This window comes from Pongo abelii, chromosome 2, assembly GCF_028885655.2.
Source record: "Pongo abelii isolate AG06213 chromosome 2, NHGRI_mPonAbe1-v2.0_pri, whole genome shotgun sequence".
NCBI lineage: Eukaryota > Metazoa > Chordata > Mammalia > Primates > Hominidae > Pongo > Pongo abelii.
The window spans coordinates 143129646-143157285 of record NC_085928.1 but is presented as its reverse complement, the minus strand read 5'-3'; the positions used below and the strand labels follow the sequence as shown (position 1 = coordinate 143157285).

General features: G+C 37.8%; 1 protein-coding gene and 1 pseudogene across 6 annotated transcripts in view; one reads left to right on the top strand and one right to left on the bottom strand.

Annotated features, from left to right (window-relative positions):
- Positions 1–286: 286 nt before the first annotated feature.
- LOC112132844 (U6 spliceosomal RNA) lies at positions 287–386 on the bottom strand (annotated as a pseudogene).
- Positions 387–3402: 3016 nt separating this feature from the next.
- Positions 3403–27640, top strand: part of TOPBP1 (DNA topoisomerase II binding protein 1) — a 61551-nt gene continuing 37313 nt past the window's right edge. For 2 of the 6 annotated variants that reach the window (XM_054552645.2, XM_054552644.2), the window contains exons 1-14: positions 3449–3581; positions 4220–4310; positions 6161–6295; positions 7324–7467; positions 8403–8584; positions 9774–9970; positions 11987–12166; positions 12879–13045; positions 15557–15720; positions 15868–16118; positions 21169–21527; positions 22169–22341; positions 22687–22898; positions 24678–24964. In XM_054552645.2, the coding sequence (XP_054408620.2) occupies positions 4227–4310; positions 6161–6295; positions 7324–7467; positions 8403–8584; positions 9774–9970; positions 11987–12166; positions 12879–13045; positions 15557–15720; positions 15868–16118; positions 21169–21527; positions 22169–22341; positions 22687–22898; positions 24678–24964 (2535 nt within the window). In that variant the 5' untranslated portion in view covers positions 3449–3581; positions 4220–4226. Of the gene's footprint in view, positions 3582–4219; positions 4311–6160; positions 6296–7323; positions 7468–8402; positions 8585–9773; positions 9971–11986; positions 12167–12878; positions 13046–15556; positions 15721–15867; positions 16119–21168; positions 21528–22168; positions 22342–22686; positions 22899–24677; positions 24965–27640 lie in introns of those variants that run through there. The other 4 variants (XM_002814058.6, XM_054552647.2, XM_009239328.4 and 1 more) reach the window with 4 other exon arrangements.

Sequence of the window (27640 nt, the reverse complement as noted above, 5' to 3'; positions counted from 1 at the left end):
CATTTTTGTATTTTTTGTAGAGATGAGGTTTCACCATGTTGCCCAGGCTGGTCTCAAAGTCCGGGGCTCAAGCAATCTGCCCACCTTGGCCTTCCAAAGTACTAGGATTACAGATGTGAGCCACAGCACCCAGTCCCCAGCTTCTTTTTTAAAAAAGTTTGTAAATATTAGAGATGGGGGGGTCTTGCTCTGCTGCCTAGGCTGGTCTTGAACTCTCAGCCTCAAGTGATCCTCCAGCCTGGGCCTCCTAAAGTACTAGAATTACAGGCGAGAGACACCACGACCGGCAAATATCGAATGCTTCACAGATTTGCATGTCATCCTTGCACATGGGCAATGCTAATCTCTGTATCATTCCATTTTTTTTTCAGTAAACATGCTGCCAAAGCAAGCACCGAAACCTCAGCTTCCGAGGGCATATCATAACCTTTCCCTGTTTTCACCAAAGTCTTCAGGGACCACAAACCCATATACAGTTAGTTCCTTGTATCTGTGGGTTCCACATCTGAGAAGGTCAACCAACCGGGGATCAAAAATATTCAGAAAAAAAATACAATTTTTGTGTAAAATTTGCCATAGTAGAAAAAAATACAACAATAAAAAAAAACAAAATTAAAAAATACAGCATAACAACCGTTTACATAGTATTTACATAGCATCAGGTATTATAAGTAACCTAGTGATTATTTAAAGTACATGGGAGTGGCCAGGCACAGTGGCTCATGCCTGTAATCCCAGCACTTTGGGAGGCTGAGTCAGGTGGATCACAAGGTCAGGAGTTCAAGACCAGCCTGGCCAACAAGGTGAAACCCGTCTCCACTAAAAATGCAAAAATTAGCCAGGTGCGATGGCAGACGCCTGTAATCCCAGCTACTTGGGAGGCTGAGGCAGGATAATCGCTTGAACCCCGGGGGTGGAGGTTGCAGTGAGCAGAGATTGTGCCACTGCACTCCAGCCTGGACAACAGAGTGAAACTCCGTCTCAAAAAAAAAAAAAAAAAAAAAAAAGTACATGGGAGTATGTGCATAGGTTACATATAAGGTACTTGAGCATCTTCAGATTTTGTTATCTGTAGGGGACCTTGGAATCAATCCTCCGTGGATACTAACCATTTCACCCTTTCCTGAAGGACTGCTGTTCAAGCAAACTTTAATGCGTATCAAAATCACCTGAAGGGCACAGATTGCTAGCCCTACCCCAAGTGCTCCTGACTTAATAAGTCTGAAGTTGAGCCCAAGAATTTTCATTCCCCCAAAATTCCCAGGAGATGCCAATGCTGCTGGTCCAGACACTACACATCAGAACCACTGCTTTATCCATTTTCCAGGAGTAGGTACTAGACACAGACCCTCTCTGCTTATCTGGAGACACAAGATGGGAGAACTTGCCCCCTAGTAGTGAACTCTTACTCTAAAGACAGGTCACTCCTCTGGTATCAAGTTCCGGCTGGCTAAAAGCTAAAGGGTGCGTTTTCTTCATCTTCATTAGCAGCATCTATGAATCTCCTTCTCTTGTGAGGTCTCTACTTGGCCCAGAAATGCCAGGAATGGGCTCCCTCCCCGATGTGGAACTTCACACAGAGATGGGCAGACAGCACGTGCCCAGGAGCAGTGTGGTGTGTCAGCAAAGGCACGGGCAAGTGACACAGTCCCTGAACTTCACTTTCCCCATCTCCATAACATGAGACAATGATACCCATCTATTATAGGGTTGCTGAAAAGAGTAAACGGGAATAGTGTGAGCAGGAGTCCCATATTAACTGTAAAGTGCCCTAGAAATATTAATTATTATTACAGATTCAGGTCAGATTTGCACCTTAACAATTAACTGTGGTTTCTTTTTTTTTTTTTCCCACCTCTAGTGATTTTTGTTTTTTTTTTTTTGTTTTTAAGGCTTTCTTCACCCTTCCCCCAGCAATAGGCCTTTACCTTTGAGCCCCAGTGTTAATTGATTCTGACTCATTTCTGGTGAAAAAAAAAAAAAAAAAATTTGATATTTATTAAAGCACAGTAAGACAGATTTTATTCAGGACCATCAGGATAGGTATAGCAACCATGGCAATGGGATTCTGAATTAGGAGAGAGAGAGTGGGCTCAACTCTAAATACAGCATGGGCAAGTGGGAATTTATAGCCAAGGAACAAAAGCTTGGGGTCACTGGATAAAAAATTACTAAGAAGGAACTTCAGGAATAAAGGGGTTTCTTGCTGAAAATAGGTCAAGGTGATCAGACATCACCTTGGATGGCAGAGGATGAGGAACCTGATCAGATATTGAGGGTAGAGGGTTCTAACTGGATTTTCCAAGGAAATGCACAGATAAACCTACGAGAAGGTTGAGGAGTCTGACTAAAGTTTGGCCAAGCAAAGAATCTTTGTCACCTTCCATCGGTATATTCAAACACTTAAGACTCAAGCTGCTCATTACTATCTTTAGGCTCCAAAAAGAAAAGAAAAGAAAAACAAAAACAATCAAGGGACTTGGCATTATACTTTTACATTAGTAAATCCAAAGTCATTTTCTCAATTTTAGCAGTCAAGAATAAAATGATCCTCATTAGTATAGTGGCTAGATTTTATAAAATAAGAAAAAAATTTTTTAAAAAAGAATAAAATGAAAAGAAGCAACAACTAATCAGTTTTCCACTGGTTATCACTGAGCTAAGGTTTTGCAGGCCCATCTTACCCCCTCTCCCTTTGCTCTCTGCCATCTGAACCTTAGGTTCAGTCCCAGAATCTCCCCAGTACTGAGGCAGATGCAGAGAAAGAGAACGGCGATGTCCACTGAAAGGGAGGAGGAGGGGAGCCCATTGAAGATCTTGACAAAGATCTCTTTGCATTAGCTGTGTAATAAGTCATCCTTTCTTCCCTTGGCATCTTGTGGCTGTGTTAGGCGGTGATTCTATTCCTCCTGTGTTGGAGGGAAACCACCCAGTCCGTAGTCAGAAGACCTGGATGCAGTATTAATTCTACCACTTATTAGCTGTGTGCCCTTGAACACATCATTTAACTTCCTCCGTTTTTACATCTGCAAGATGGAACTACCACTATTTGCCTCACGGAATTGTTTTGGATAATACCTTTTCCCGTGCATGCCTGGTATAAGGCAGGTGTAAAATAAATATCTACTGAGGAAATGCTTTCTTTCCCTGGCTTTTTTTTAACAGTAAAGGAGTATTCCTGGCCTGTGGTCCTACCTCTTGAACCGACGGCGCTGGGCCTACTCGCAGCGGTGACTAGGCCCGCCCAGTAAAGCCCTAAACCCAAAGGGTCCGGCCCAAGCTTTCCCTGAAGCCCCACCGCCCACGGACTGCTCACCTCTACTTTTGACATTTCCGCTCTCCTGCTGCAGCTGCCGATGGCGTCACTTCCACCGGAAAAGGCAAGCGCGGCCGCGCGGTTGGCGCGAAAGTCGGTTCCCGTTCTGGGCAATTTCCGGGTTCTCCAGCGTTTGCTTTGGGGTAGGGGCGGCGCCGAGTCGGGGGAGGGGGCTGTGCGCCGGGCTGGCGCCCGACCCCAGCCACCGCCCTGTGGGCAGCGCGTCCCCCGACTCGCCGCCCGGAGACCCCGAGGCTCCAACGAGGTAAGTGAGGCGCGGAGTGGGGACTCAGCTCCTCCCCAGCCCCAGCTGGGGTTCGCGATGCCTTCTGTGGCCTTCGGGACCCTCTTTTCCTGTCCTGGTGACTGGCCCTGGAGCCGGCGGGTGGGCCTTTGACGCCGAGAGGACGTGGCTTCCGTGATCCCAGAGCCAGGCCTTTTCCGGATCCCAGAGCTGGGAACCGGAGCATCTGGCCTTATGCAGGGGCAAGACCATGCTAACTGGCTTCCATGTTTTTATTTAAAATCTGTTTACTGAGGGATGAATGTACCTCGCAGGCCGTGGGTATCCGCAGGGACAGATGCACTCTGTATCCTTAAAACAAGTGCAATTGAATGTCCATTGGCCTAGAGAGCTTAGAGCCTTCATAGCAGGGCATTCCTCAGTGTATTCAATTCGGGTTAATTTTGCTCTCTGATTTGCAAGGATTAGTGTTGTCATCTTTTTCCTTGGCTTTGCCCACGTTCCAGGGTTTCTTACAAATGCCGTTGACGAATTCACGGGCAGAGCCAGAATGTCTGTCTTTAGGCATTCTTGTCTGCACAGAAAAATCGGTGGGTTAGACATGCAACTTTATATCTAATGTGGTTTTGTTCTTGTTAATGGTTCCTTTATTTTGACAGTTCAGAAATGTCCAGAAATGACAAAGAACCGTTTTTTGTGAAGTTTTTAAAGTCTTCAGACAATTCCAAATGTTTTTTTAAAGCTCTCGAGGTAAGAGTTGAAAACATCTTAATACCGTGAATTCATTTTCTTGTTTTTAAGTGTTTTTGATTTGTTGGGCTTTATGTCTTAGAAGTAGATATTTCACTTTCATAATAATTTTATAGTCTACGTTAATACAGATATATCATTATCACATATTTTCGAATTGATCTAAGTACATCATTATGTATTTTGGGGTGCTGGAAGTCTATTATCACACTGCTGTTTAATGTGGCTGACCTGCAGTTCTTGGAAATTAAGTTGCTTTTATTTGTCTCCTAGCCAGAGTGGTCCTTTGCGTGCTGTAGAAATTTGAGTCAGTCGTATACTGGTCATACTTGAAAATTTTTTGGTTAATTGTTAAAAATTATGTTTTATTATGTACAGTATAATAATTGGATGATAGTAGGGGTGATGTAGAGCCTTGCTTCTCAAGATCCCAGCAGTATCAGCATGGCCTGGAAGTTTCTTCGAAATGCAGAATCTTGGCCTCCAACCCAGACTTAGAATCTGCATTTCTAACAAGATCTTCAGTGTGCGTTAAAGTTTGAGAAGCATTTGTAGCAGATTTTTTAAACTTCATTCATTCAGCAAGTATTTATTGAAGTGTTCATGATTTGATAGGCACTTCTCTAGTACTTGGGATTTATCAGTGATGAGAACAGGCAAAGATTTCTGTTCTTTCAGAGCTTACATTCTAGCAGGAGGACATAGACACTAATCAGACATGATAAATTAGGAAGAGAAAAAAGCAAAACAGGTTAAGGGGTTCCAGAAGATGTTTCTTGGGGTGGGAAGAGAAGGGGGTTATAATCTTAAATAGGGTGTGATCAGGGTAGGCTTTATGAAGAAAAATACATAGAGTAAACGTGAAGGAGGTGAGATAGCCTTGCAGATATCTGGAGAAGAATGTTGCAGGCAGAGAGAGCAACTTTATACAGCCCCTGGGAAAGTGCCTGTAGTCTCTATCCAAGTTTAGTGTACTGTTGTGTAGTGAGTGAGGGATGGGGGAAGAGTACTAAGGAATGCATCAGAGAATAATGGTAAACAGGTCATGTAGGGCCTTGTGGGCCATTTTTCTCTCAGTGGAGAGCCATTGGAGGGTTTTAAGGGATTACTGTATTTAACATAAGGACCTCAGAATTGGTTCAGAACATTTCTGAGTGCTTACTGGGTGTCAGGATGTAGTAGCAAACAACATACATAATGAAACTTCCAGGGGAGAGAGACAAAAACTATATATATTAAAAAATATGTAATTTTAAATAGAATAGACTAAAAGGGTAGAGGAAGGGTATTTGAGAAAGCCTGATTAGGATGGGCATCTCTGGGAGGTGACATTTAAGCAGACCTGATAGAAGTGGGGGATTAAGTCAGGTGAAACCCCGGAAAAAAAGTATTCCTTGCTGCAAGATCAAGAGCAGAGCCTCTAAATGAGGTTATGGTTGGCTTGTTCCAGGGTTGGCAAGAAAGCGGGAGTGGCTGGAATAGAGTAAGCAAGGGAGATGAGAAGTAGGAGGTAAAGGTGGAAAGATAGGCAGGAACCAGACTGTGTTGTCTTGAAGGCTATAGTAAGAAATGTGGATTTTATGCTGGGTGTGGTGTGAAGACATAGGTTTTGAGCAGACAGTGACATGATCTGATTTGTATTTTTAAAAAGATTGTTAGCTGCTGTGTAGAGAACAGATTTAGGGCAAGGAAGGGAAAAAGAGACCACTTGGGAGCCTTCTGCAGAGGTCTAAGTGAGATGTGATGGTGGCTTTCAATAGGGAAAAGGCTGGATTTGAGATGGAATTTGAATAGGACTTAAATACAGGGGAGTAATTTCAGATACATTCTTATTTTATTTTTTCTTTCAGTCCATAAAAGAATTCCAATCAGAAGAATATCTTCAGATTATTACAGAAGAAGAGGCATTGAAGATAAAGGAGAATGATAGATCACTTTATATCTGTGACCCTTTTAGTGGCATTGTCTTTGATCACCTCAAAAAGGTTTGCTGTCTTCTAGTGTGTTCCTTTGGTAGTCTATTTTTTGGTTTATCTTTGCTTTAGTGGACCTACATTCTTTGCTGATTATGAAGTATTATGCAACTTACGAGTACATTGGAATTCTTTTGGTTTGTCAAGACCAGGATTGAAAGGCCAATTATGTTACAGTAGGCTTTTTTTTTTTGAGACAGAGTCTTGTTCTGTTGCCTAGGCTTTAGTACAGTAGCACAATCTCAGTCCACTGCAACTTCTGCTTCCTTGGTTCAAGTGATTCTTGTGCCTTAGCCTCCTGAGTAGCTGGGATTACAGATGTATATACACACCCGGCTAATTTTTGTATTTTTAGTAGAGAAAGGGTTTCTCAATGTTGGCCAGGCTGGGCTGGTCTTGAACTCCTGGGCTCAGGTGATCCTCCCACCTCAGCCTCCCAAAGTATTGGGCTTATAGGTGTAAGCAGTAAGGCAGTTTTGAGTGAAAGGGGCTTTCGAGGTTTATTTCTTTTCTTTTTTTTTTTTTGATACAGGGTCTCACTCTATCGCCCAGGCTGGAGTGCAGTGACATGATCTCAGCTTACTGCAACCTCCGCCTCCTGGGTTCAAGCAATTCTGCCTCAGCCTCCCTAGAGACTGGGACTACAGGTGCCTGCCAGTGCGCCTGGCTAATTTTTGTATTTTTAGTAGAGACGGGGTTTCACCATGTTGGCCAGGCTGGTCTCGAACTCCTGACGTCAGGTGATCCACCCCCCTCGGCCTCCTCTGAAGTGCTGATTACAGGTGTGAGCCACTGTGCCCGGCCTGAAGTTATTTCTTTTAATAGCTTGCATTGTTTGATTTGCTTTTGTGTGTGAGTGTTCAATGTATAGTATGTCTGAGAAATTATGTAGTCTTTATTTTTTTCTTATAACAATTTGCTGATTTCTCTGCAGTGGTAATCAACTTTGGTAAAGAATCGGTGAATGTTACAAAATGTAATTTTGTAAGACTGGTGGTCTTTTCCTTCTTAACTCATTTAAACTTTTCTCTTTTTTGTAGCTTGGCTGCAGAATTGTTGGTCCTCAAGTAGTCATATTTTGTATGCACCACCAGCGATGTGTCCCAAGAGCTGAACATCCAGTTTATAATATGGTTATGTCTGATGTAACCATATCTTGTACAAGTCTGGAAAAAGAAAAAAGGGTAGATATTGACCTCATCATGATTGATCAATTTATGTATCTATCTCTTATTCTTAATTTTTCACTGCATAGAATATAACTTAAAAGACCTTCCACTTATTGTTCATGACTTTTAACAAAGTTCAGTATACAACCACAGTGTGTATATATGTATACATGTACATTTTTTAAGTAAATTGAATATAGTAGAATTTGTTTTATTGAAAACTGGCTAATTGAAATTTTTTGTTTTAATTTAAAAGGACACTCATTTTTTAATCACTTACATTTTTTCCACTATAGGTGGACAGTTTTTTAAAAAAAAGGATTCTAAATTGTTTGAATTGGGGAGGCGGAGGTTGCAGTGAGCCAACATCACGCCACTGCACTCCAGCCTGGGTGACAGAGCAAGACTTCGTCTTGGGAAAAAAAAAAAGCATTCTAAGAGAGAGCTATAGAAATACATATATATATTTGGGACAAGATCTTACTGTCACCCACACTGGAGTGCAGTGGCACAATCACAACTCACTGCAACCTTGATTTCCTGGAATCAAGTAATCTTCATGCCTCAGCCTCCCGAGTAGCTGGGATTACAGGCATGCACCACTAAGCCTGGCTAAAAATATATATTTGTATATTATATAGATACAATTTATGTTGTTAAAAATACACATGTATATTAAAATATATAGAAGCAAAGATTTATACATCCTTTGTATAATAGTTTAATACATTCATGGAGTGGAAAGGGATAAATATAGGAAAATAATATTTTAAAAATATAATTCATATTTATCTCCCAAAAATAATTTGGTTAATTATTTAACTTTGTAATGTTATGTAACACTTATGTATTCAAGCTATCAACAGCAAATTGTATTTATGAGATAGTGTATAAAAATGGAAGCAATATTGTTTGCTTCAGTATTAATGTGTTCTCTTTTGGGGCTGCAGGAAGAAGTTCATAAATATGTACAAATGATGGGCGGACGAGTATACAGAGACCTTAATGTATCAGTAACTCACCTTATTGCAGGAGAAGTTGGTAGCAAAAAATATTTAGTTGCTGCAAACCTGAAGAAACCTATTTTGCTTCCCTCTTGGATAAAAACACTTTGGGAGAAGTCACAAGAGAAGTAAGAAAGACATTTTTATATTGTCTAGATTTGAAAAAATGATGCATTCAATCATTTTTGGCATGTGATACACTCTTTGGATTTATTATTCAGGCAAAAAAATAGTGTCATTACTCTTTTCTCCAGCGAAAACAGAAGAGCAGAATCCACAAGCTCTTATTACCAAGATAGAGGTTGACAAGCATAGAATGGGCTAAGGGTTTAGCATTAGCTACAGAGTAAGAAATGCTTTGGTGATAAAGTTCTCAGCTGTAAATATTTCTGAAATCATTGAGAAAATGAGTTTGGCAACTCTGTAGGTTTTATGTTGCATTATCCTTCAACACCATTCCCATATGTTAAGATAGATAATAAATTAGTCATTTTGGCAGTTACATTCCTTCCAAAAGATGGCATATGTAAGGTTGAATATAAACATGTGTAAGTCATCAGCTGAGATGTGATCATTTAATAAATGCTAATTGAGCCCATTTTAGTATCTGACCTGAGCTAGGCATTAGGTATATGTAGTAAGCAAAACAAGTTAGTCACTTCCCTCATGGAGCTTAGAGCCTATTTCAAGGGGCACACTTCAGTTTCCCCTGTAACTAGATAAACAACCACAAGACCAAATACCACAGAATTGTATTGGCATATGAATTATATCGGCATTTTTCTGGGCTTGTTTTCAACACCATCCAGCATATCCTAAATATGTCTCCATGTCAGCAACTCTCATTCCCAATGTGATTACTTCATCAGCACACCTGCCTAGCATGGCAACAGAATAATGATATTTTTGTTGGTATTTTGCCAAAAATCATTGCTTTTACTTATATAGAATAATGGAAAGATTAAAAAGTTCATTTTTCTAATAGGCAACCAAATTACTTTTGGGTTTTTAAGTAGAGATTCAGACTTATAATTTTGGAAAATATACCACTTTGACCAGCAAGGGCTAGAGTTAAGGAAATATATATTTTTCCCTTAAAATGGTTTTGAGAGACTGTATCTGAAACAATTACTTTGTGTTAGAGACATGTTATTGAACTAGGTGAGCAATTAGTGTAATTCTGTTTGGTGGTTCTCCTTTGTAAAAAAATGATTATAAATCCTAAAAATGAGGGAAGCAATAGTGATATTTGTGTTGTTTTTCATTATTCTTCTGGTAAATTTAATATTTTCTTTTTTAACCATTTGATTCCCACAGAAAAATAACTAGATATACTGATATAAACATGGAAGATTTCAAGTGTCCTATTTTTCTTGGTTGCATAATCTGTGTGACTGGCTTATGTGGCTTAGACAGGAAGGAAGTTCAGCAACTCACAGTTAAGCATGGAGGTCAATACATGGGACAATTGAAAATGAATGAATGTACACACCTCATTGTGCAAGAACCAAAAGGTAAAACTGTGTTTCACAAAGGGACAAATGAAACATTTTCTCTAGTATTTAATATTTTATTTTTATTTATTTATTTTGAGACAGAGTGTTGCTCTGTTGCCCAGGCTGGAGGGCAGTGGCACAATCTCAGCTCACTGCAACCTCTGCCTCCCGGGATCAAGCGATTCTCCCAACTCAGCTTCCCGAGTAGCGGGATTACAGGCACCTGCCACCATGCCTGAATAATTTTTTATTTTTAGTAGAGACGGGCTTTCACCATGTTGGCCAGACTGGTCTCTAACTGACCTCAAGTGATGTGCCCACCTCGACCTCCCAAAGTCCTGGGATTATAGGCATGAGCCACCGTGCCCAGCCACTAGTATTTAATATTTTAAAATCTTTACAGAACAGCTTTTACTTCTGACGTCATTAATCTAGTTTGATACTGTTTTCTCTAACATCTTGCAAAGGTAGTTTGGGTCACAATCTATAAACCAGTTATATGACTTTTTTCATATTTATTCAGGTCATTGAATAAGTATAAAAAAACCAAAAACTTTTAGTGATGTTGTATTTAAGCTTACTTTTGTATCTTTTGATTTTAAAAAAATGTTCCTCACACAGTTACCAAATAATGAAAAGAAGTTTGGGTAAATAACAAGAAAACTAATAAATATAGCTAAATGGCGCTTCTTTCTAATGACTAATTTAAAAAGGCTTAACTTAGTTTTAGTCTGACTGAATGAACTACAGGTTTTAACTGGAAGACACACCTTGCGGCACATGAGGCAGTAAAAAATGAAAAAAACATTACCAACAAGATAAATTCTTTAAAATTGCTGTAAGTTTGGTGTTTCATAACATTATTCTGGATAATTTTTTATCAGCACTCTTAAAATATACACAAATTGATAAAAGATGAGTTTTGTTAATGTTTTTATTATTGCCTTTTATATGTGTACTGTGTTTTACTAAGCTACCTAGATTGAGAAGAAATTAAGATTAAATGGTAATTGTCCTTAAGTCAGAATTTTGGGTATGGCCGATTGTGATAGGATCACTGTGAGTAGAGTTGATACTGCTGTTCTTTTTCTGAATCTGAAGATAGTTCATTGTTGATTCTCTCAAGAATGCCAAAAAACCTTTCATGTGACGTATTGACCTCAATTCCTCTGTGATACTCCTTCAAAATACATTGTGTTAAAGACTTTTAAGGTAATAAAAATACATATTTTTAATATAATTTATCTATTGGCTTATCTATCCTGGACTTTAAGTAGAAGCCTGTTGGCATTGGAATAGTCTGTTGAAAGTTGGGATTTATTATATAGCACAAATTTACATTTTTCACATTGTACAAGCTGGTTTAAAGAAATTAAGTGATGGAGCCTATATCCAACCCCAAGTCCAATATTAATTATGTTACCCCACAGTTGCTCCTGTCTTCCTGCAGTTTGTATAAAAGATAAAACCTCTCACATGGCATATGTATTTATACAACACATAGAAAATATAATTAGGCAATAAGCTAAAATACTACTTTGTAATAAACTATGTAGCATACTGTTTAAGAGTAAGTACTGGTAACTTTAATTTTGTTGATAGGTTTTTGAAATAACTTATAACAGCTGGGCGTGGTTGCTCACACCTGTAATCCCAGCATTTTGGGAGGCCAAGGCAGGCGGATCACCTGAGGTCAGGAGTTTGAGACCAGCCTGGCCAACATGGTGAAACCCCGTGTCTACTGAAAATACAAAAAATTTAGCCAGACGTGGTGGCACATGTCTGTAATCCTAGCTATTCAGGAGGCTGAGGCAGGAGAATCGCTTGAACAGGAGGGAGGCGGAGGTTGCAGTGAGCCAAGATCTCACCACTGTACTCCAGCCTGGGCAACAGTGAGACTCCATCTCAAAAAAAAAAAAAAAAAAAAAAAATTAACCTGTTATAATTTGAATATTTCTGCAAAGATAGATGGTAATGGTTTTCATTTCTTGGTTTCTCCTATTTTCTCTATTTCTTTCTTAACGAACGCTGCAGGTCAGAAGTATGAGTGTGCCAAGAGATGGAATGTACACTGTGTGACCACACAGTGGTTTTTTGACAGTATTGAGAAAGGTTTTTGTCAGGATGAATCCATATACAAGACAGAACCTAGACCAGAAGCAAAGACTATGCCCAATTCTTCAACTCCTACTGGCCAGATCAACACAATTGATAGTGAGTCTCATTGAGATTAAAATAAGTATTCTGAAGACAGTCATATTTCTGTGTAATAATAAGTATGTTAATAGGATCACTGAGATAGGGAATTTCTTTTTCTTGTTTGCTGTGCTTCTAGGCATAATTGTATAATTGTATAAAAAGTTAGCACTGAACTGTTCGTAATTTTTTTTTAGAATGAATGAATGCTTTTATACTCTGATGTAATGCAAAAGATTATCAAAGAAATTAAGAACAATGGTAGATGGAGGCTTAAGATAAAAGTATTAATCTTTTAAACATTGCTGACATGCATATATTAATCTTTCCTTAATTTACGGTTTTGCTGCAGTTGTTATGGATCGTCTGTATTTGTATAAAAATTAAAACCGTTTCTGTTTTGTAGGTGTCGTGTTGGCAAAATGTTTAAAATATTTTTTCAAATGTAAGCTTCTTGGACCTTAAAGTCAGCAACTTCAGATTTTTATGGGAAACAAGACACTATTAAGAAAATGTGTTAAATCTATTTTCATTTAAATAAGATAGGAGGCTTAATTAATTTCATTTTCCCTTTTTATACTTTGCCACTAAGATTTCAGTAAACACCCCTGAATCTTACTTTGGAAGTTGTTTATTGCCCTATATTTGTAAGAAAAGTTCATCCATAGACAATATGTAATCATGATTATTTTATCTTCCATAAATTTATACATGTTTTCAAAATATGTAGGTCGTACTCTTTCAGATGTCAGCAATATTTCCAACATAAATGCAAGTTGCGTAAGTGAATCAATATGTAATTCACTTAACAGCAAACTGGAGCCTACACTTGAAAATCTGGAAAATCTGGATGTCAGTGCATTTCAAGCACCTGAAGATTTATTAGATGGTTGTCGGGTACGTCTTTATTATATAATACATGCAGTAGATGATATACATTAGCATTTCCTAGCCTGAATTTGAAGACCCTTCAGAGTTGGGCTTGCTCCTTACTATCTATGTAAACCCTCCACTCTAGCTGAGTAGATGCACTTACTAGACCATGTCCATCCTTTGGCTGCGAGAGTCCCTCTGCCTGCAAGGTATCTTCCTCTGTTATCTTTTAGAAGTTCATTTCAGGTTTTAACTCTTCTCTGAACCCTCCTAACTACATTAGTCTTTCCATCTGCTATATTTTGAAAGCACTTAGTTTCTGAACAACTTATTGGATTTTTTAAAAAATTTTTTTGAGATAGGGTGTCACTCTGTTGCCCAGGCTGGGATGCAGTGGCATAATCATAGCTTCCTGTAACCTTGAACTCCTGGGCATCAGCCACCCCTCAGTCTCCCGAGCAGTTAGGACTACAGGCATGTGCCACTACACCTGGGTAATTTTTAAAATTTTTTTGTAGAGACAAGGTCTCACTATGTTGCCCAGGTTTGGACTTTTATTTATAAGCATCATCTAAGTGTTTACAGTGTATTAGACACTGTGCTAATCATTTTATGTATGTTAATATATATATAAAATCACATTTAATTCCCACAAATAACTCTAAAATGGATATTATCTTGAGGATAAGACTTAGAGAATTAAAATTCTTGTTCAGAGTCACACAGAGAGACATTAAGTGGCCAGTTATCTACTCCAAAGTCTGTATTCCTCACCATTAGAGCCACTGCTTTGTTTGGTATTTCTTGGGTTATTTAATTTTTTAGTATATGAATAACTGTCTTATAAGTTTGTTGATGGAAACAGCATATGCTGTATATTTTCCGCTGTCTTAGATTGGAATACTTAATGTATTCCTATTTGTAGAATGACTTGGCTGTGCATTAATTTTCACAGAGTAGCAAAAATTTAACCCTACCTTATTGTTAAGAAGGGAAATTGGAGCTGGGCTTGGTGGCTCGTGCCTGTAATCCCAGCATTTTTGGGAGGCCAAGGTGGGAGATACCTGAGGTCAGGAGTTCGAGACCAGCCTGGCCAACATGGTGAACCCACGTCTCTACTAAAAATACAAAAAAAATTAGCTGGGTGTTGTGGCAGGCACCTATAATCCCAGCTGCTTGGGAGGCTGAGGTAGGAGAATCACTTGAACCCAGGAGGCAGAGGTTGCAGTGAGCCGAGATTGCGCCATTGCACTCCAGTCTGGTCAACAAGAGTGAAACTCCGTCTCAAAATTTAAAAAAAAAAAAAAAAAAAAGGGAAATTCGGCAAATTACCTTAACTTTTTTTTTTTTTTTTAAACTTGCCAACTTACAAAAGGTGGGTTTTTTCTTTTTGTTTTGAGACGGAGACTTGCTCTGTCACCCAGGCTGGAGTGCAGTAGCGTGATCTCAGCTCATTGCAACATCTTCCTCTTAGGTTCAAGCGATTCTCCTGCCTCAGCCTCCTAAGTAGTTGGGATTACAGGTGCATGCTACCACGCCTGGCTAATTTTTCTATTTTTAGTAGAGACGAGGGTTTCACCATATTGGCCAGGCTGGTCTTGAACTTCTGACCTCAAGCCGTCTGCCCACCTTGGCCTCCCAGAATGTTAGGATTACAGGCATGAGCCACCACACTTGGCCCAGAGGTGTTTTGTATGATGTTTTATCCTAGACTACTAATTCTAGATATAACTTTTAATTATTTCTTACATATAGAAAGTATATGATTCCAAATATTTGTTAAAATATATTCTAGTAATGGGGGTGATTTAATTTGGGGTGTAAATGCAGTTTGGAGTAGATGTGTCATACTTAAATTTTTTCAAGGGCACCTTATGTAAAATAGAGGTAAAATGATTTTACATTGATTAAATTGGCTTAAATATATATATCCTGAGAGCTAAAAATAAATTACTGCATACATGTTATCCTCAAAGCATTGTGTTCAGTTCTTTGACTTATATATATTTTTTGTTCAGTCAACTCTGTAAGGTAACGTCAATTTATAGGTAAGAAAATTGGTTTAAAGAGCGTAAGCAACTTGCCTATTGTCGTTTATCATAGGCAGCTGGAAAAATCAACCCTCTCCCCCCACACACAATTTAAACCCAGGTATTCAGAATTCAGACAGTTAACTACAGTTTACTTTTATAATTACTTTAAAATTTACAAGTAAGCTTCACAGTTAAAGAAGTTACCTGCATTTTAGAAGTTGGTATGCACTAATATTTAGAAGATGTTGGAATCTGGCTTCTATTTTATTTATAGCCTCAAAATACTTATCAAGTATCTACTGTGAAAGATAATGCTGTATGAGATTGTAAAGAAAAGTTACAGAACTGTTAAAAAATCAAAAGTTTCAGAATGTATTTATTCATATATCTTAAATGTACACAAGTTGTCTTATTTATACACAGTGGATTTAGATATATATTTTTAGTTTTTTTCTATTGAGAGAAAGCATGTTATGTACATTAAATATTTTCTTTCTTGCAGATATATCTTTGCGGTTTTAGTGGCAGAAAGCTAGATAAACTGAGAAGACTTATTAACAGTGGAGGTGGAGTTCGTTTTAACCAGCTTAATGAAGATGTAACTCATGTTATTGTGGGAGATTATGATGATGAATTGAAGCAGTTTTGGAATAAATCGGCCCACAGGTTTTTTTCAGTTTTTAATTCAAAGCAATTTCTACTACATAATTTTTCTTAAAATTGCATATCCATGCAGTTCTGGAAACTGCATGACAAGTGGGATGATGGTCTTTATAGCTTGCACTAATACATAACTATGTGCTATTTTTGTAGGCCTCATGTAGTGGGAGCAAAGTGGTTGCTAGAGTGTTTCAGTAAAGGTTATATGCTTTCTGAAGAACCATATATCCATGCTAATTACCAGCCAGTGGAAATTCCAGTTTCACATCAGCCTGAAAGTAAAGCAGCTCTTTTAAAAAAGAAGAACAGCAGCTTCTCTAAGAAAGACTTTGCTCCTAGTGAAAAGCATGAGCAAGCTGATGAAGATCTGCTCTCTCAATATGAAAATGATAGCTCCACAGTAGGTAAGAAATGCTTGATTAGTATTTGTAGTTAGTAAGAAATATTTTAGTAGCCTAATACATACATATGTGATCTCTGCCAAGTTTTCTGGATTTTAAGTTAAATTAACCTTTTTCTTTCCTTAAAATTTTCCTTATAACTGTTTTTCTGAGCAGGCAAGACAATAGGGTCCTGAAACCTTTAACCCTCTCTCCTGTCTTCAGCTAACTAGCTCTATTTTGATTTGTTATATATACAGGCATTGCTTGATTTGTGTGTGAGTTTATAATATCATGAGCCTTTTATTAAAACCTTGTAACAAATGCCTCTTACTGGATTATTGTGGTCTTTAATGCATGAAACACTGTACTGTGGACTACTACCTCAGTATGTACTCTTATCATGTAGTAAGGTAAATTGCCAATGAAGCATTATAAACATCATTACTTCTTATTAAAAAAGCCTTTATAAAATACCTAATATAGCCAAAAATATATACATTTAAGTAAATTTAATGTGTATCATAACTTAAAATCTAAAGTTAATCAGAATTTTAATCTACCTCGAATAAAACAAGAACCTTAGAAAACTTTTTTTTTTTTTTTGAAGCAGAATTTCGCTCTTGTTGCGCAGGCTGGAGTGTAGTGGCACGATCTCAGCTCACTGCAACCTCCGCCTCCCAGGTTCAAGTGATTCTTCTGCCTCAGCCTCCCAAGTAGCTGGGATTACAGGCATGCGCCACCATCCCTGGCTAATTTTGTATTTTTAGTAGAGATGGAGTTTCTCAGTGTTGGCCAGGCTGGTCTTGAACTCCCGACCTCAGGTGATCCACCCGCCTCGGCCTCCCAAAGTGCTGGGATTACGGGCGTGAGCCACTGAGCCCAGCCTAAAATAATTTAATGATCACAACTAGCCCTGCTTCCTCTCCCCACTCGTCAACATACTCAGCTTATGTGATTTTGTCTAGTATTTTCATTATCTTTTAACATCTTATGATTAGGCATTATTATCCTTTTATATGGTCAATATTTGTTTCATTTACTAACACGTTTAACTGTTTCTTTGCTCTCCCCAGTTCTTTTTACATCTGAGACCTCTCTTTTGGAATCATTTTCTTTCTTCCTAAAATAATATCCTTTAGAAACTCCTTTAGTTTCTCTAAGACTCTGCCGCTGGGTATACAGTTCTAGACAGTTTCTTTAAGCACAGAGATATTGTTTCATTGTCATCTATTTCCCTGACTGCTGGATAGGAAGTCAGATGTCAGTCTGTCATTCCTTTACAGGTAATCTGTCTTTATCCTCTGGCTGTTTTTAAGATAGTCTTCCTTTTGGTTTTTGTGTCCTAGAGCTTTACCATTTATTTGTCCTGCTTGAGATTCATTGTGCTTTCTGAATCTGAGAATTAGTAGGTTTTTTGCTTTTTGTTAGGTCAAGAAATGTTTATTATCTCTTTGAATATTGCCTCTCCCCCATTCTCTATATTCTCTTAACTCCCATTTGCTTTGCATATGGGTCACTTAACCTGTCCTTATCTTCCATCTTTTTGTCTTTCTGTGATTTATTATGTGTAATTCCTTCAGATTTTTTTCCAGATCATGAATCATCTCTTCCGCTATAGCCTAATCTGTTTTATCCATCCATTAAATTTTCTGTTTTAATAATTAATTTTTCAATTCCTAGAAGTTTTAGCTTTTTAAATAGTCTGTCATTTATTTTTTTACTTTTAAAAATAGAGATGGGGTGCTACTATGTTACCCAGGCTGGTCTTGAACTCCTGGGCTCAAGCAGTCCTCCCACCTCAGCCTCCCAAAGTGCTGGGATTACAGGTGTGAGCCACCACACCCAGCCAAGTCTGTCATTTTGTATTTGTATTTTTTGTTCTTTATTTCTTAAAACACATTAAACCTATCAAAACATCTGTGAATTGTTCTGTTGGTTATTGTTTATGGTGCCTGGTTTTCTTGTGTTTTGTGATTTTTATTGTGAACTTGCACTTAACTAGGACTCTAGGAATTCTAAGAAACTTGGGTTAGGGGTTTGTTATCCCCGAAAAGGTTCATGTTTGAGTCTGCTAGGTGCCTAGGAGTTTACAAACTCAGTACACCTTTAAGTTGGTGTATTGGCTGGAGGGTTCTTAGACCATCCAGCTATATGAATTTATACCCAAACCTACTTTGAGGAACAGCCTCTGATGAACAGATTCTTAGGAGAGATGTTTTTTCCCCTTGACCCAAAGCCAGTGTTCTTGACCTCTTCCTTTACAGGGCAGTTTTGTTGTTGGTTGGTTGGTTTTGATCTATTTACTAAAGGTATGTCTCTTCATGGGTTCTGGGTTTGTTCTCTCAGGTATACTCTCCTTCACCTCTAAGTTTTATGAAACCAAAAGATTGGCTCCTATCTCTTGTGTGATACCTTTACATTCCAAGGGTCTGGGTTACTGCATAAATATTTAATAGATTTTGACTAACCATTAGCTTTAGTAACTACTTAATGTTCTGGATTTAGTAACCACTTTAGTGGTCTGGATTTTAATATTTTATCCTGTATTTTGAAGTGTTTTTAGTGAGAGGGTTTCAAAGATCCTAGCCCACTATATTTCTAGAGAGGGAATTCCTAGCATTCCTTTTTTATTTACACTATTTCCGTACTACAAAATTGACTTTTCTCAAACCATTTACTTATGCTTTAATATTGTATCACATCAGGAAATCATCTTAATTTTCCAGGATATTGTGGTAGTATAACTGAAAGTGATTTTTTTTTTTTTTTTTTTTTGGAGACAGGGTCTCACTCCATCGCTGAGGATGGAGTGTAGTGTCACAAGCTCGGATCACTGCAACCTCCTCCTCCTGGGTTCAAGCAATTCTCTTCCCTCAGCCTCCTTAGTAGTTGGGAGTACAGGTGTGCACCACCACGCCCAGCTAATTTTTGTATTTTTAGTAGAGATGGGGTTTCACCATGTTGGCCAGATTGGTCTCAAACTCCTGGCCTCATGTGATCCTCCTGTCTTAGCCTCCCAGAGTGTTGGGATTATAGGCATGAGCCACTGCACCCAGCCAGCAATTTTATATACTATCCTTCAGCCAAGGGTACTTGGTGTAGGGCAGGTGATTAGTTTCTTAAACCTTCCTAAGACAGCTAGTGGTTTACTGACTTTATAAGGATTAAGTGATGGTAAATCTCAGTGGATCACCAAGCATCTTAGAAAGTCTATAATAAAGTATTTTGTAATTAATTCTTAAAATTGCTTTTGATTTAAGGGAGTTTTTTGTTTTTTTTTTTTTTTTGAGATGGAGTCTCGCTCTGTCACCAGGCTGGAGTGCAGTGGCGCGGTCTTGGCTCACTGCAACCTCTGCCTCCTGGGTTCAAGTGATTCTCCTGCCTCAGCCTCCCAAGTAGCTGGAATTACAGGCACGCGCCACCATGCCCAGCTAATTTTTCTATTTTTAGTAGAGATGGGGTTTCACAATGTTGGCCAGGCTGGTCTTGAACTCCTGACCTTGTGATCCGCCCACCTCGGCCTCCCAAAGTGCTGGGATTACAGGCTTGAGATACCATGCCCGGCCCTAGGGGAGCTTTTTGAATGATAGGTTTATTATGTAGTATGTCTTAGGCTTTTGGGTGCAGTCTGTTTGAAAAGAGATCCTACTGCTAAAATAAATGGAAAGAACTGCTATAGAACATGTTAGTTTATTATGAGTCTCTTAATAACTTCAGAGTTTTACTGATGGTTTATAAGAACTTAGTATTTCTACTTTGTTTTTATAGTAGTAGTCTAAAAGTCTACTGGATTTCTTCCTCCTTCCCATCTTACCAACAACACGTAGACATCGAACAAAGTTATTTTTTTCTCCTAGATGTGACTGCAAAATAATTGTACTTGCAAAAAATAAAAAGGTTTTTACTTATAAAACAAACTATTTACATTTTAACAAAACTGTTTAAAAAACTTTCCGGAATGTTTTATAGTATTGCATCACCTTTAATTCCATCTAAGCATATTCATTCTCATGAGTATATCTGTAACTTGTAAGTATACTGTTACCCTTTATTCCTTATATTATGAAACCAAGGGTCAAAGAGACTAAAACTAGAACCCAGCTCTCCTGACTTACTGATCAGTAAACTCCCTAGACAAAACTACGCTTCCTTAGTGTGAATAAGTACAGTTTTAATACTTACGTTTAGTAGGAGTCATAAGTTCCTAATATATATTGTAGTGTACTTAATTTACAAGTTCCTAATGTATATTACAATTTACTTAAAAATGAAAATGCTAGTGTCTATTGGAGATGAGGATAGAAGTACGAAGATGGCACTATAACATGGTGTTATGAACTCTGGAGTCAGACAGATTTTGGTTCGTATCTCATTTCTGCTACTTAACTGTGTGACCTTAGGCAAGTTACATAACCTCTTCAAGCCTGAGACTCCTTTTGTACAAAAGGGATGTACTGATAGTATCAGCCTCACAGTTAGCATTATGTGAGCATTACATGCATGTAAAGTACTTAGTCACAGTGCTTATATAAATGAAAGAGTGATTCTTGAATAGCTTCCAGCCTTGTTGGAATCACATAGCAGGGCAAACTTTTTCTCTAAAGGAGTAGACAATAAATATTTTAGGATTTGCCTGCCACTTCCTTATAGTTATTTCCATGTTAACATGTTCCATGTTAAGGGCTTGACAGTTATACCATTTAGACTTGTTAATTTTTTTCTTAATGATAGTTTCTTAATTTTACGGTGAATCATCTAAACCAGTTTTGGAACTAAGACAGTCCTGTTGGAGCTATATAATTTTAAACTAATTCAAATTTCCATTATACTAGGAATACCTAGAACTAACATGATTGCTCTTTTCCTTCCTAATGGATGATGGTAATACTGGTAAGGACTCTTGGTAACCCCGAAGACGGGGTGAATCCATATCCCTTTATTATACACGTAAGTTTTAGTTTTGTAAGTATGGTCAAAATTATCAGATTCCATGTTACATTAATATCCTTGCTAGGAAGTAAACTGTATAAGGTAAATTGTTGGTTAGAAAACATTTACTTTTCTCTTTCAGTTGAGGCTAAGATGTCTGAAGCCGAGAAGTCTGAAGTTAGGCCCTTTAATGATTCTACTCATGCTGAGCCCTTGAATGATTCTACTCACATTTCTTTGCAAGAAGAAAACCAGTCTTCTGTCAGTCATTGTGTCCCTGATGTTTCTACAATTACTGAAGAAGGCTTATTTAGCCAAAAGAGTTTCCTTGTTTTGGGTTTTAGTAATGAAAATGAATCTAACATCGCAAACATCATAAAAGAAAATGCTGGGAAAATCATGTCCCTTCTGAGCAGAACTGTTGCCGATTATGCTGTGGTTCCTCTGCTGGGGTGTAAAGTGGAAGCCACTGTGGGAGAAGTTGTTACAAATACCTGGCTGGTAAGACAACACTAGTGGTTGAACTAAAGTATCGAAGGATATCTGAATGCCAAGAAGGTTAATGTTTATTTCGTAGACAGTTCAGTTACAGTAAATCAATGTTTGGACTTGAACACTCTTGATTTTGCTTTTAGCAAGGGAAATTCTAAAATTAAATGTGCAAGCTTCTTGGCCTAATCCCGATACAGTAGAGATTACTGTTTCCTAGGGCCACAGCAGCAACATTCTTAGGAGGTCACTCTAGGGTCATCTCATACTATTTGTCTTGTTTTCTCACAACCAAAGCATCACTGGTAATTTCACTGTTGATTTTTTTTTTAACGTTCCAAGAATTATGAGAAAAATAGTATAAACTAATACATTAGAAGGAATGAAATTTAAAGCAACATTCAGTAACTCCAATAATAGATCTTACTGATTTTAATAGCCTAATGTAATTAGTCGATGTATGTATATGTGTGTATGTATATATATACTCTAACATTATGATATGAAATGTATTGAGAATGAGCATACACAAGTTTGTATTAAAGTAAAATTTCTTCTTATCAAAACTAAATTATTGCTTCTGTACCTGAACCAATGTTACCCACTGGTTGCTTATTTCAGGTTGGCTTTACTGTTTCTCTTGTTTTTAAAAGGTTACTTGCATAGACTGTCAGACTTTGTTTGATCCAAAGTCGAATCCTCTCTTCACACCAGTCCCAGTAATGACAGGAATGACTCCTTTAGAGGATTGTGTTATTTCATTTAGCCAGTGTGCTGGAGCAGAAAAAGAGTCTTTAACATTCCTAGCAAACCTCCTTGGAGCAAGGTATGTAATATTTTTAATGCACCTGTTGTGTTGGTGTGATTGTGCCACTGCACTCCAGTCTGGACAACATAGCAAGACCGTGTCTCAAAAGGATTTTTGCTGTCTGTTCTTTGCATGTCTAATTATGTTTTTATAAAAAGTTTGTTACAGCAATACATTTTTACCCTAGAGTAAGCATTTGTAAAGGGATTAGCTTAATTTCAGATAAAGTAAACCAACTTTTAATCAGTATTTTTTTTTTATACTTACATGATCTCTAACCACACTGTTGTGTTGGAAATTTTGTTAGTTTTGCGGGTTAATTGTATATGTGACCATTTCCACTTCTTTAAATATAAATTTCAGTGTTCAAGAATACTTTGTTCGCAAATCCAATGCAAAGAAAGGCATGTTTGCCAGTACTCATCTTATACTGAAAGAACGTGGTGGCTCTAAATATGAAGCTGCAAAGAAGTGGAATTTACCTGCAGTTACTATAGCTTGGCTGTTGGAGACTGCTAGAACGGGAAAGAGAGCAGACGAAAGCCATTTTCTGATTGAAAATTCATCTAAAGAAGGTTAATACTTTTATTCTGTTCTTTTATATATATTTACAACTAGATGGTTTCTGGGATATAAATGTGCCAATGCTTGTGTTTAGGAAAGGTCATTGATTTTTGCTTTTCACATTGGGTGCAGTGAAGGTCTCAGTGTTTGAAGTCTAAAGATGTAAGCTTGGCTCCTATTTACTGTTGATTCCTTCTATGGCTCATAGTAACACACTGTGTAATTAACATACTCTCTCTCCTCTTATCTTTGGGCTTCTGCATGTTTCCTGTAGACCACCTCACAGTTGCCTGCTCTTCCTGCTTATCTTTCAGTTCTCAGCTAAGATACCACTTTCCCTTGGAAGCCTTTCTTTTTTTTTTTTAATTATTATTATACTTTAAGTTCTAGGGTACATGTGCACAACGTGCAGGTTTGTTACATATGTGTACATGTGCCATGTTGGTTTGCTGCACCCATTAACTCATCATTTACATTAGGTATTTCTCCTAATACTATCCCTCCCCCATCCCCCCATCCTACGACAGGCCCGGGTGTGTGATGTTCCCCGCCCTGTGTCTGTTCAGTTTCCACTTATGAGTGAGAACACGTGGTGTTTGGTTTTCTGTCCTTGTGATAGTTTCCTCAGAATGATGGTTTCCAGCTTCAGCCATGTCCCTACAAAGGACATGAATTCATCCTTTTTTATGGCTGCGTAGTATTCCATGGTGTATATGTGCCACATTTTCTTAATCCAGTATATCATTGATAGACATTTGGGTTGGTTCCAAGTCTTTGCTATTGTGAATAGTGCTGCAATAAACATACGTGTACATGTGTCTTTATAGTAGCATGATTTGTAATCCTTTGGGTATATACCCAGTAATGGGATTGCTGGGTCAAATGGTATTTCTAGTTCTAGATCTTTGAGGAATCACCACACTGTCTTGGGAAGCATTCTTGACTCACCAAGTATGGCCTTTGTCTTGGTGTAATGTTTTGTTTCACCATGGCACTCTGTATCATCCCTTTTATCTCTTACCTCAGTGTTATAATGGTGGTTTATTTTGTGTCTCCCTGCTAAATTTAAAGTTCCAGAAAGGCAATGAACATGCATTTCTTGTGAATTCTGTATTCCCATGTCTAACACTAGGCCTGGCGTGGAGTAGCTATCTAATAAGTTTTTTTGTTAAATGTTGAAAAAAGGTGGAAGAATGCAGTACCCTCTCTTGTAAGAGAATAGCATCCCTGGGCAAACTTCAGGGACATATCAGCAGCTTGGGAATACCTCTCAGAGTCATTACTTATTTTGCCAGACAGACTGGTAATTTTATGACTGAGGCTAAGTGATGTTTAGGTCATATTAAAATTTGATTAAGGACTTTCCAAAACTAGACTGTAGTTAACTTGAGTACCTGTAATTCAGATTTTCTTTTTACTCTGTCATTGACTAGAAAGACATTCACTGACAACAATTTTTGGCAAATAGGCTTATTGAGACATAGCAAGATGAAACAGGAAATCTTTTTATTTTTTCAGTTGATGGGCTTGTCTAACTCAACATATATTTAATGCATAATCTGGTTTGTTTCTTAAAAAGTAGGTATATAATTTTGTGATTTAAAGTGTACCTGAGAATTGACATGAAAACTAACAGTTAGATTAGGATGCCAAGGTAGATGGATCACTTGAGCCCAGGAGTTATGCAAGAAAGAAAGGAAAGAAGACAATATAAAATATTACTTCTTGTGTACCGGAAAAAAGTGGGCATTAGTGGCTCATATTTGTTTCTTTTCATTTTAAATCTCCAGAACGAAGTTTGGAAACAGAAATAACAAATGGAATCAGTCTAAATTCAGATACTGCAGAGCATCCTGGCACACGCCTGCAAACTCACAGAAAAACCGTCGTTACACCTTTAGATATGAACCGCTTTCAGAGTAAAGCTTTCCGTGCTGTGGTCTCACAACATGCCAGACAGGTCGCAGCCTCCCCAGCAGTAGGACAACCACTTCAGAAGGAGCCCTCATTACACCTGGATACACCATCAAAATTCCTGTCCAAGGACAAACTCTTCAAGCCTTCCTTTGATGTGAAGGTAAGGTTTATAGGCAGTGGTCCCAGAGTTAAGTTTTACCGTTTATAAAGTTAAAGCACCAAATTCAGCATCACCTCTGAAGTGTAGTAATAAATTTTCCGGAGACGTTGGCAAGTAGATTTATGTTACTGAGTTTGAATGTTTTGAGTCCCAATATACATTTCGGGTTAAGGTAACAGCTATAGATAAATATGGTGTGAAATTAGGACATCTGGGTTCAAGTACCAGATCGATCTTAAACTGCATGACTAGGCCAGTCATTTAACATATCTGAGCTTCAGTTTTTTCATACAAAGAAGATAATATTTGCTCTGAAAATTCATAGATTATAAAGATCAAATGATGAAATCACTTTATAAACTATAAAATGTAAACACACTGCTACTTTATATGTTGGTTCTCAGAGTACACCCACGATTTGCCTTCTGAAAATGTGTGTTATCACTTTACTTGAATTGTTTCCTGTAAAGACATGAGTTAAGTCTGTGTTTTAGTTTGATCTCGTGAGCATTATAGTATGGCTCCCTTTCTGAAAAATGCTTTTGTAAATCAGGGGCTAATATAATCTTCCAAATAATTTTCTTTGATTTTCCAAAGCTGATTTTCATCATTATTTCTTTAGTAGCTTTTGACCTTTTAAGTGGCCGTTCAAACTCACTGTCTATGATTTCTTTATCCACGAACCTTTGAAGAATTATTTTACTCATTCATGTGTTGATATTTTTGTTTGTAGGGTATTTAGAAGCAATATTTTAATAATTTTTATCGTGTTTTGGAGCAGACTTACTAAAAAGTTTATAGATTATTCATATTCAGACAATAAATATTAATTGATATCCAGGACAGTTTGCCCCAAGCTAATTTATATCTTTATTTTTGGTCAGAATTCCAGTGACGCACATGAAAAAAAAATGTGTCTTTACTATTAAACTCAAAATTCTAAGTTTTCAAATGAAATCTCTTCTGAGGTAACATTTTGTACTGTGATTAATACTCAGGTCCATATCCCTTAAGACATAGAGGAAAATCAGTCTTGGGAACTGTGAGGTGTAGGATCAAGCCTCTTCTTTGCCTCCTACTGCCTTTTAAAAGCAAGTCAACCTCTTTCGGCTTCATTATTCTCATCTATAAAATCCAGATGATCTCTAAAGTGTCATAGCTCACAGACTCTCTGAAGAGCAAATGTAATAATATTAGTAGGCAAGAAAATAGTAGAAATATTTTCAGTCATTGAGACCATTCTTATATAGATACTTTGCAATAAAAGTTTTGCAGTGGAAAGCTGATAGTTCTGAATAGCCTCAGTACAAAAAAACACGTTTAAAGATTTTATTGTTTAGAGTCATAGTTTATTGAGCAGTATTTTTTCTCTTTTTTCTTTCTTTTTTGATGGCACATAAATAATGCTTCATCTTATAATCAGTGGTTCTTCAAACTGATATAATATGGTATGTTGAATTCTTTACTCAAAACATGAAAGGGCCCATGGAATAATCACAAAATTGACCATCTATTAGGCCTCACCCTTACCCCCTCCCAAAAAAAACTCACCACTTATTTAAACTTAATTTTTAATTAATATACATCAGAGCAGTACAATAAATATACTGCTAATGAAATATCAGGGTAAATCATTGGGAAGCCACTATACACGTTCAGATAGAGACCATGGCCAGTACTGTAAACCCTTCCTTGTGGCTCCATCACTGCTTCCTCCCTAAAGTATACTCCTGACTTCTAACACTATAGTTTTGTTATACTTGTTTTTGACTTTTAAATATGTGGAATCATAGTATGTATTCTTTTGAGTCTGTTTTTTTTTTTATTGTTCTTTAACCCTTATGTAGATTTGTCTGTTTTGCTGCATGCAGATATAGTTCATTTATTTATTCCTTTGTATGGATATACAGAATTTACATTTCCAGTGTACTGTTGATGGGTATTTAGTTGGTTACTAGTTTTTTGCCCTTACAAAATAATTTTACTGTGAACATTCTTGTGCATGTCTCTTGGAGTCTATGTGTGTGTGTTACTACGTGGTATATACCGAGAAGTGAAATTGTTGGGTTATATTTCAGCTTCAGTAGAGAATGACAAATTTTTTACCAAAGTGATTATACCAGTTTATGCTTCCACCAGTAGTGTGTTGAGTGTACCCAGTGTTCCTCATCTTTGCTGATACTTGCTATTATAAGTTGTTTTATTTCACTTTTTACTTCAAAATAATTTCTAACTTACAAAAAGTTGCAAAATAAAAGTGGTACAAGGGGCTGAGCGTGGTGGCTTACACCTGTAATCCCAGCACTTTGGGAGGCTGAGGTGGGAGCTTCACTTGAGACCAGGAGTTCTGGACCAGTCTAGGCAATATAGCGAGACCCCCATCTCTAACAAATTTTTTTTTTTAATTAGCTGGGCTTGGTGGAGTGCACCTGTAGTCCTAGAACTCAGGAGGCTGAGGCAGCAAGATGGCTTGAGCCCAGGAGTTTGAGGCTACAGTGAGCTATCATCCTACCACTGCACTCCAGCCTGAGTGACAGAGCAAGACCCTGTCTCAAAAAGAAATAAATACAAGGATGGCTGGACATAGTGGCTCATGCCTGTTATCCCAGCACATTGAGGCTGAGGTGGATCACTTGAGGCAAGGAGTTGGACACCAGCCTGGGCAACATGGTGAGA